A 9,555-nucleotide genomic window follows, 5' to 3' on the forward strand; every position below is an offset into this window, starting at 1 on the left:
CCTTCTCTAGTCCTTAGCCTCCTCAGTACCATAAAGGAGCAGCATCGTTTGATTATTGTTGAAGACTCATGGGCACACAGCTCTAAAGTAGTGAGGTCATTCTGACTGGGGCTGTCCGCCCTCGGACTGAAGGGAAATTACTTTTTTGTCTATCCTGAAAGGTCTAATCTGTCGTTTGTGGTGATGGAAATGCCCCAGAATATTCTCTTCTATCTGTGCACTTTTCATGTGTGGACAGCTCTTACCTGGATTTGTCTGGCTGGAGCTGGGTCTCATAAGGCTTATTTAGTTAAAAGTATGGCGCTGGGGCTAAGGTTGTAACACACAGGTCAGGAGGCTTAAATTTGGTCATCTTTTGAAACCATCTCTGATGGGGCATTTATAGTGCTTTTATTCAGGACAGTCTAAATAGTTACTGGGAAAACCGAAATAAAATGCCACTTTCTGCTTATTCCTTTTCTATCAGCAAAAGGAGAACATGGGGACTTCTGAGACATAAGTAGCCCCTGGATGTTATTATTCAGTAACACTCAGCTGTTGACTTAGCTATGAACTCCTCTTCCTGAGTGCTGGGATTAAAGGCATGCACTCAGCTCTGGCTTCCTGGCTCAGATGTCATATTTTGAAGCATGATGTTACAGCTTTCTCAACAGACTAAAGATAGAGATGATCCTGTTACTTTAGATGATGCAAACTCAAGAACGGTTTTCATAAGGTCTGTGGACATCGAAGGAGTTGGGGTGTACAAGGCTGTCAGGCACAGTGAATTGGAGAGTAGAGAGGTGATTGCAATTAACGTTGGGTTGCAGCTGATTGGATGTGTCTTGCAGAAAATGTCATTTGGCATTATCAAAATAATAGTGAGGGACTTAATTTTTTATTTTATTTTTTTAGAGAAATGTGTAGATTTTCAGTGAACAGATCCCAATTCTTGTCCATTTCATAGAATGTTCTCCGGAAAGTGCAGCATCAAGATGCTCTGCAGATCTCTGATGTGGTCATGGCCTCCCTGTTAAGGATGTTCCAAAGCACAGCTGGGTCTGGGGGAGTGCAAGAAGATGCCCTGATGGCAGTTAGCACACTGGTGGAAGGTCAGTGAGCAAGCGTTCTATCAGGTTTCTTTTTCCTTGAACAGCAACTTGCTTTTTTATTAAGGTTTTCTCTTGTTGAGGGCTGAGGAAACAGGAGTACTCCAGTTTCATTCCTGCCTTTGATACCTTTGAGTGTGGACTGTAATGCTTTGGATATGGGCTGATTGGTCATGGGGCTTGGTATTGTACAGATGAACCTGAATCTTAGTAATTTCTTTTTTTCTTCTTCTGTCCTCCTCTTTCTCCTCCTCCTCCTCCTCCTCCTCCTCCTCCTCCTTCTAGTATTTTTTTTTCTAAGATTTATTTATTTTATGTAGAGAGTACACTATAGCTGTCTTCAGACACACCTAAAGAGGGCATCAGATCCCATTACGGGTGGTTGTGAACCACCATGTGGTTGCTGGGAATTGAACTCCAGACCTGGAAGAGTAGCCTGTGCTCTTAATCGCTAAGCCATCTCTCCAGCCCTATTATTATTATTATTATTATTATTATTATTATTATTATTATTATTATTTATTTTAATTATAACTTTGTCTGAGCATACAGAATTGCTTTGATTAAGGCATCTGAAGCATATTAAAAGAACACATTGTAACTCTGGAATGCTTGATCAGAGGTGACTAGTACTAAGGCCATTATTTAAGGACCACTTTTCTGAGGACCAGTCCTGTTTCTGGAATAAAGAGCCTGTGTCCACCACTAGGGGTAACCACATTCCTGTACTTCTATACAGATTTTGAGTTCTGGTGGCACCTCAGCTATGGAATGAGGCCTCAAAATAACAAAGCGTGCTAGAAGTGTCTGAATGGCAACGAGTGCTTGCTGCTCTTACAGAGAACCAGAGTTTTGAGTCCAGCACCCAGATGCGGTGGCTTACAAATACCTGTGTCTTCCTCTGTAGCCTCCAGACACAAAACACTAGAGTGCTGGGTGGGTTGAGTGAGTTCCACTCCTGTTGCTGTGGACTAGGCTTTGCCTGCCTGTCTCCATTCTCTCTGTGCTGTGGATTGAGCCCAGGGCCTTGCCTATCTTAGACAAGTACTAGACCATGGGGTTACACCTGACTTTCTGCTACTTTTTCCTGGCTGTGGCTTGTTACGTCCGTGCTGCAGTTGAGTAGAGGACCTTGTTTTGAGGCTGGCTTCCAGTGGAGGGAGGAGGGGGCATGAAGCAGTGTTGCTGGCTCTCTCAGATAGCCTTTCCTTGACATCCATGCTAACTTTTGGTCTTTTAGCTACAGTAAAATCTCATTCTGAGGAGCATTGGCATTTTCTCTAAGGCATTTGAATTTGGCCCTTCCAGCAGTTATGAATCTTGGCTAACATGAGACAATTTGAATGCCTTCCCTATAGAAATACTAACACTTGGCCAACTTTTTGAGCACTGACTCTTGAGTTCTTTGACTCACATTATGTCCTGTGCTTGTTCCATTGACAGTGTTGGGTGGTGAATTCCTCAAGTACATGGAGGCCTTTAAACCATTCCTGGGCATTGGACTGAAAAATTATGCTGAGTACCAGGTAGGATATGCTCTTCAGAACAGTCTCTGTGGGCTTTGTTTGTTCTATATTGTTGAGACTGAGATCTGGAGCTTGGTGCCTGCTGATATAGACGCTGAGCTGTACCCCACAGCCCAGACTCCTGTGCTGTCACAGAGTGGAAGAGCACAGACAGTCAGGTCCAAGCCCAGTGGGCCTCCTTTTGCATTATTTGTAGCCTTACTGCCTGCACTGGCGGTAGCCTGTGAAAAGACCGTGGGTCTGCCAGATAGAGGGTACAAGACGACTGCCTGCATGGTCCTGATTACAGGGCAGCTGCCGGGTTATGTGATGACTGCCCTAAAGAGCAGCACTGTTTCCATGTTCTGCCACCACCATCCTTTCCTGTGGCACTCACAACGCTACTGCTCTTGCTGAATCTGGTTAAAGCTACATAATCTCCACAAGGGAAGGATGTTTTATTTTATTTATTTGATGTTTTCATCTTTGATTCTGGTTCACATAATTATGAGAGAGCTGTCTTGCTGGCAGCCTCTTCTGTTGGGATGATCGCTCCCTTGGTTCTTTGCAGGTATGTTTGGCAGCTGTTGGCTTAGTTGGAGACTTGTGCCGAGCCCTGCAGTCTAACATCTTACCTTTCTGTGACGAGGTGATGCAGCTGCTCCTGGAGAACTTGGGGGTAAGCATTTTGCAGTCTTTGAAGGGGTTATCAGTCCATGGTAAGGGCCTGTAGGTCCCTAGAGCACTTATCTGCTAGCTTGTGAAGAATAGAATTATTTTCATAGACAGATCCAAAGTTACAAAGTTAGTTAAAGGAATATGTTCTAAATACATGATTTCTCTATCCAGCAGTAACTCATTTTTTTTCTCTCAAGTTTCTTGCATCTTCAACCAGATAAGATTTGGTGTTTCTAAGTGTCCTTTTTCTTTTTTCCTTGTTAGAATGAGAATGTCCACAGGTCTGTGAAGCCACAGATTCTGTCTGTGTTTGGTGATATTGCTCTTGCCATTGGTGGAGAGTTTAAAAAATACTTAGAGGTTGTATTGAATACTCTACAGCAGGCCTCCCAAGCCCAGGTTGACAAGGTAAGCTTGGAACTGTCCTGATGAGCTTCAAAGACCACTTTGAATAGAAGTCTGAGAAGACTTTATAGGTGTACCTCCTAAAATGGCCAATATGACCGAGGTTTTGTTCTTTTCTCTTCCAGTCAGACTTTGACATGGTGGATTATCTGAATGAGCTAAGAGAAAGCTGCTTGGAAGCTTATACGGGAATCGTCCAGGGATTGAAGGGGGATCAGGAAAACGTACACCGTTGAGTATATAGCCCAGCTCCCAAAATCCACTGACCAGGGTGCACAGGGCCAGTGAGCTGCATCTACCTTTGAAGCTCATTGGTGAACTAGTACCTGCTACATATGGGGAGAGAGAATAATTGCCCTAATGAAGAGAGTGGTTTGGGGGAGGTGATATATAGACATTGTATTTCTGCATCCTTCTACTTTGCTATGTTTTTTTTTTTTTTCTTATGGGGCGGGGTTGTAGGGGATCAAACCCAGGGCTACATGGTATGGTAGCAAAGCTCTACCTGAATCATGCTTCTAGCTTGCTTGCTTTAGGATTTAATGAGGCCACTAGGGAAAGGGCAGAAGTGTCAGTATTCTCTGCCGATTGCAGGCAGCAGGTGTTGAGCAGCTAAAGCCCTGAGTGGAGGTTGTTCATTCTGTGTCCCACTCGTGGGATGCAACTCCGTGTTGTGGGAATACTTCCCCACTGTGTGTAAGGCTTGTATCTGTTCCATTCGTCAGTACCACAAAAAGGTCTTATGTTCTACGTGATCACAGAAGGGGGCGTATTTATCTCCTCTGCATTTGAAGGATATCCTTCTAAACTAAAAAATAAGTTTTGTTAACGCGGTGTTTATTTGGTTATCCAGTTGGAACCTTTCCATTGGGGTAGAGTGACAGGGCCATATTGAAAAGAGACAGAGTCCTGTCTGACATGGACAGTTTAATCAGACCTCCTCTTTCCTTTATAGCGGATGTGATGCTGGTACAGCCCAGAGTAGAATTTATTTTGTCTTTTATTGATCACATTGCTGGAGATGAGGATCATACAGACGGAGTGGTAGCCTGTGCTGCTGGACTGATAGGGTGAGCTATTCTTTTTCCATGTGGGTCCTGGGGATTTAACAGCAGACAGCTTTACCCACTGAGCCCGTGCCACCGTGTAGCTCTTCTGGGACCCTGAGGCTATATTGGGACATAGCTTTACAGCTTCAAGGCCTACCTACTGCAATTTCCGTTGTTTTTTTTTTTTTTTTTTTTTTTTTTTTTCCCTTCATCTTTGAGAAGGTCCTGCTCTGTGGCCTGTGTTAACATTGAATTCATGATCCTTGTCAGCTTCTTCCTTGATTTCTGACATACAGGGTTGTGCCATCACACTCAGTGAGCTACAGCCTTGGGCAAGTCTTGAACTCAATTGATTGCAGAAATCTCTTACAATTTTTAAGAAGCGAATGGATGCTAAGAAACATAGAGTTGCCTCAGCCTGGTGTGGCCAGGAAGTCATTCGTGGGTGTTTGTTTTGCACAGGGACTTGTGTACAGCCTTCGGGAAGGATGTACTGAAGTTAGTAGAAGCTAGGCCAATGATCCATGAACTATTAACTGAAGGGCGGAGATCGAAGACTAACAAAGCAAAGACCCTCGCTACGTGGGCAACCAAGGAACTGAGGAAACTGAAGAACCAGGCTTGGTAAGCTCTTGTCTGCACTCTCAGGTCTCAGGAGGGTTTATGTTCTATAGGATTTTGGGGGGGGGGTGTGTGACTCTTTATTATTTTTTTTTCCGTTCACTATTTATTTATTTATTTAGGTATTTTCTTCATTTACATTTCCAGTGTTATCCCAAAAGTCCCCCATACCCTCTCACCCTCTATAGGATTTCTAATACTAGCAGCCTACTGGTATTTTGGCTACACACTTTTTTGTACCTGTGTCTGAGCAGGCAGCCAGACACAGCCAGACAAATATTTCTTTTTTTTTTTTTTTTAAAGATTTATTTATTTATTATATGTAAGTACACTGTAGCTGTCTTCAGACACTCCAGAAGAGGGCACCAGATCTCATTACGGATGGTTGTGAGCCACCATGTGGTTGCTGGGATTTGAACTCTGGACCTTCAGAAGAGCAGTCGGGTGCTCTTACCCACTGAGCCATCTCACCAGCCCCAGACAAATATTTCTAAGCCAAATATTTGAGTCCTTGTGTTGAAGGACAACACAACTCACTGACCAGAACACTGAAAATACTTTGGAACCTAATAAAATGTTCCCATATTTGTTCTCTTTTTGCTCTTCCATGTCCTTTTTTATTTGTGCAGAGTGGAGGGTCTTTTTGTAATCTGCTAGCCTAGATACTGCTTTGTAGATAAGACTGGCCTCAAACTCAGACCCACCTGCCTTTGTGTCTCCCTCTTGGGTGCTGGGTTTAAAGGCGTGCACCTCCGTGTATGTATGGCCTTGCGTGACCATTTATTTGCTTGGTTTCTGGAAATTGAACTCAGGATATCACAAATTCAAGTAAGCACATTTACCACTGAGCTACACTATATGCTTATATATGGCAGCAGGTATACGGAACAACGGAAGAGAAGAAAATTATCTTTAAGACTTGATAAGGTCCCATTTTTAACTTTGGGCTACTTGGTTGTAGGAGTTGGGGGTACACATGACCTCAGAGTTGACCTCTTCATCCTTTTGTTTTTAGATCTGGTACCATTGGGATGATGACCTGAGACCCCTACTGGAAATCTCCAATCTTTTGACAAAACCCGGAAGTGAGGAGTGTGCACGGATGCGGAATGATTGGGATGAGAGGATGAGTGAGTGAGGCTTGAAAACACCACACTGAAAATCCTGCCACAGCCAGCAGCAGCAGCAGCGCTGTTAGTGAGCTAAGTAAGCACTGACTTTGTAGAAAACAGAACATCAGCCATCTTGGAACAGAGAAACAACGGATTTACTTACTTATTAAAAACAAAAAGCTGTCTCTTCCCAGGGAAGGCTAGAACTAGCTTTCCTGTCTTGGCCGGTGCCGAATGGGTGACTGATTTGGCAGAGGGGGACCTGGGTTCACCTGTGGGGCTGTGTTGTGAAAGGCAGCCTGGCCCCTGCTACTGAGGAGAAAGATGGAGCCCGGGTCTTGAGCCCACCTTCACTGTACCGTTGCACTTGGTACTGTCTATGTGCCCTTGAGAAGGCGCGTGGGGGATTTCACTGTCTGAGAATGAGTGTGTGTGAGTGAGGCGGTACCCACATTCTCAACTTCAAGTCATTGCAGTTTCTTTTTCCCAAAAAACAAAGGGGTTTGATGTTGCATTTCATAAACTAACTGAAGTTCTGGCTACTGATGCAGCACAAGAGAAGTGGTTTTTTTTAAAAATGAGGAAAGACGCTGTTTAGGTTTGGTTTGGTTTCATTTTAATTATTCTAGGGAAAACACTGACGAATGGTCAGAGCTCCTGTCCTGATCTTTTCATCAAGGCGCCTTTCCTATACTATGGTTCAGCTGTGAATGTAGCTATGGGGGGAGGGGGGAGAAAGAAAACTCTGGAGTTAGAGGATAGAGAAAAGTACAGTTGTTACAAATAAAATGCAGACTTCAAAGACAGAAAAAGCCACAACCCAAACCAAAATTTAAATGCTTGAAATTGGCATCATAAACAAGCTCTCTCCTGACTTGTATTGTGGCAGTCGGATGCCCCCAGAAAACTGTGCCAAAGAGTCTAGAAAGCAAATGTACAATAAAAGTAAACACACTCAAAACCGCACACTTCAGGGAACTATTCTGAATTGCAAATGACGAAAATTTCATGTTGAACAATCTGATAAAATAACCATTTGGAAACTGCTTGGCCTTCTGTCCCTTTCTTTGACTGACTGCAATGCGGTATTGGTCTCTTGCTGCACTTCAAACCAACTAACCACTAAGACAGTGTGTGTGTATATCCGTACACACAGCATACACACACACTAAATACAACTGTTGTGATGAAAATGGCACCAGGAAAAAGGCTCTATTTTTCCACTGAAGTTGAAGATTAGTAAAATGGTGTCAGACGGTTACCCTGCTCGCACGCTTTAGTATTTTTTTAAAGTGTGGTGTGCTGTGATTATAATAAATCAGAATTATTTTCCCTTTTACAAGGGAACAAGGCACCCTGAATTTTAGAGTCTTTCAGCAATAAGAAAGCATTTCAGTATGCTGGCCCTCTTGGCTTGTGCAGATAGTAGGAGATTAGCTGGCGTTTTGAATATGCTGCTTTAAAATACAGTAGACACCAAGGAAGTTTTTATTGCTTCCTGGTAGTGTGGAAGAAACACAAGACCCTCATTCCCACTTCTATTTCCATTGTAGTCAAAGGTATTGGCTTAGGTTTCTCCCGTGCTCCTTTCATCCCCTCCCTGCCTGAGCCTGTTCCTAAGTGGGACTGGCTCCGTTTGCCTGTCCATAAGAAATGCAGCGTCTGTAGTAGCTCTTTACAGGGTATCAGATATTGTGCCTTTTGGTGCCAGGTTCAGAGTCAAAGTGCCGATCTGATCTGTGAACCAGTGTACAAAAAAAGTATTTGAAGGAGAAATGCTCCATTATGAGCAAAGCAATCACTAGGAGTCCAAGCCCTAGTGAGGAGAGGCCCAGGCCTCTGAATGCCTTGTTTCCATCTTAGCTGTTTTTTCAGATTTACTAACCATTCCTGATTCTAGATAGGGTTGGAACAGGGCTTAGGGAAGGGGGCAGAAATATTGGGGGAAAGGAAAAAACAATCTGATCATTCCTCAGTGCTACCCATTTCTGTCCTGTGTGGGCTGCTTAGCGAGACAGCGGGGGGATAAAGTACACCGAGAACCCTGATGAAAACAAGACCTTGCGTGTGTTTTGTCGTGTTCTGTTCCAGGGAAGCAGTTGACAAGTGCTGTTACTAATCCTTTCTCCCAGATGCATTCAGTGCTGGAGAGGAGGAAATGGGCTGATTGGATTGTGGTCTTGGTGCCTTGCTGTTCTATTCTGCACTGGTTACGCATTTTAATCCTCTTTTAGTTACCTTCAGCTACTGTTTTCTATGGTTTGGGTGTCTGTCCTTAATCAGTTGGTACCACTTAAGGCAACTGAATGCGAAATGCGTTCTGTCCACTCACTGTCTGGGCCTTCCCCACCCTGAGGCTTGGCACATTCCTTCAAGAATGTAGTTACCGTCTGCTTGGGAAGATGTCAGTGCAAATGTGAAGAAAATGGGCATCGGATAGACTTGGGTTTGCCACAAGTGGCATCTGCCTGCACCAATTACATTGGTTAACTTTTGCTTTTCATTTTTCTCAGTTACCCCCAGTCCTCCCTCTCTGTTGAAATGTTGAAGATTTAGCTGTCAGAGGCAACTGTGATCCTGCCTTAGGGTCTGGAGAAGTGGAGGGACTTGCTCAGTATGGTGTTCTAATGTTCAGAACCAAGCAGTCTCCTCACTCTTACTATTTTAAGATGTGTGTAGTTTGACTTTAGAAGAAGTCCAAATTCCATCCACTTTGATAGCATCAATCTGTAATTGGCATTCAGAATGCCCTTGGCATGCCAGTCTGTGAAGGCATTAAAGACCTGTTAAAACACTTGAGCCCAACTTTATTAACCAAAACTGATACCACCACCTTTATCTTCTGAATAAAGTCCGCTTTATTTTTATTTTCAACATTTTGCTGCTTCGTTCTTTGTTTCAGATGTCACTGCTGTGTCAGTGAGGTGTGGTTTGGGAGAAGGTGGAGAGAGTGTGTATGTGTGTGTGTGTGCACCCTGCTGGGAAGCAGGGTGATGTGGAGAGGCTGTCCTCTGTCTAAGACCCCAGTGTCAGGAGCCCACCTTCCTGTTTACTTGGCCTGCAACAAGGACCAGTTTCTCTTTCCTGAATCTTGTAT

General features: G+C 43.8%; 1 protein-coding gene across 1 annotated transcript in view; it reads left to right on the forward strand.

Moving 5' to 3' along the window:
• Positions 1-9,334, forward strand: part of Kpnb1 (karyopherin subunit beta 1) — a 28,798-nt gene extending 19,464 nt beyond the window's left edge. The window contains exons 15-22 of the mRNA XM_085829602.1: positions 947-1,091; positions 2,532-2,614; positions 3,165-3,272; positions 3,536-3,679; positions 3,802-3,907; positions 4,632-4,746; positions 5,188-5,349; positions 6,362-9,334. Of these exons, the coding sequence (XP_085685728.1) occupies positions 947-1,091; positions 2,532-2,614; positions 3,165-3,272; positions 3,536-3,679; positions 3,802-3,907; positions 4,632-4,746; positions 5,188-5,349; position 6,362 (864 nt within the window). The 3' untranslated portion in view covers positions 6,363-9,334. The remainder of the gene's footprint in view (positions 1-946; positions 1,092-2,531; positions 2,615-3,164; positions 3,273-3,535; positions 3,680-3,801; positions 3,908-4,631; positions 4,747-5,187; positions 5,350-6,361) is intronic.
• Positions 9,335-9,555: the final 221 nt, after the last annotated feature.

Source organism: Mus caroli, unplaced genomic scaffold, assembly GCF_978045245.1.
Source record: "Mus caroli unplaced genomic scaffold, Mus_caroli_1 scaffold_13, whole genome shotgun sequence".
Taxonomy (NCBI): domain Eukaryota; kingdom Metazoa; phylum Chordata; class Mammalia; order Rodentia; family Muridae; genus Mus; species Mus caroli.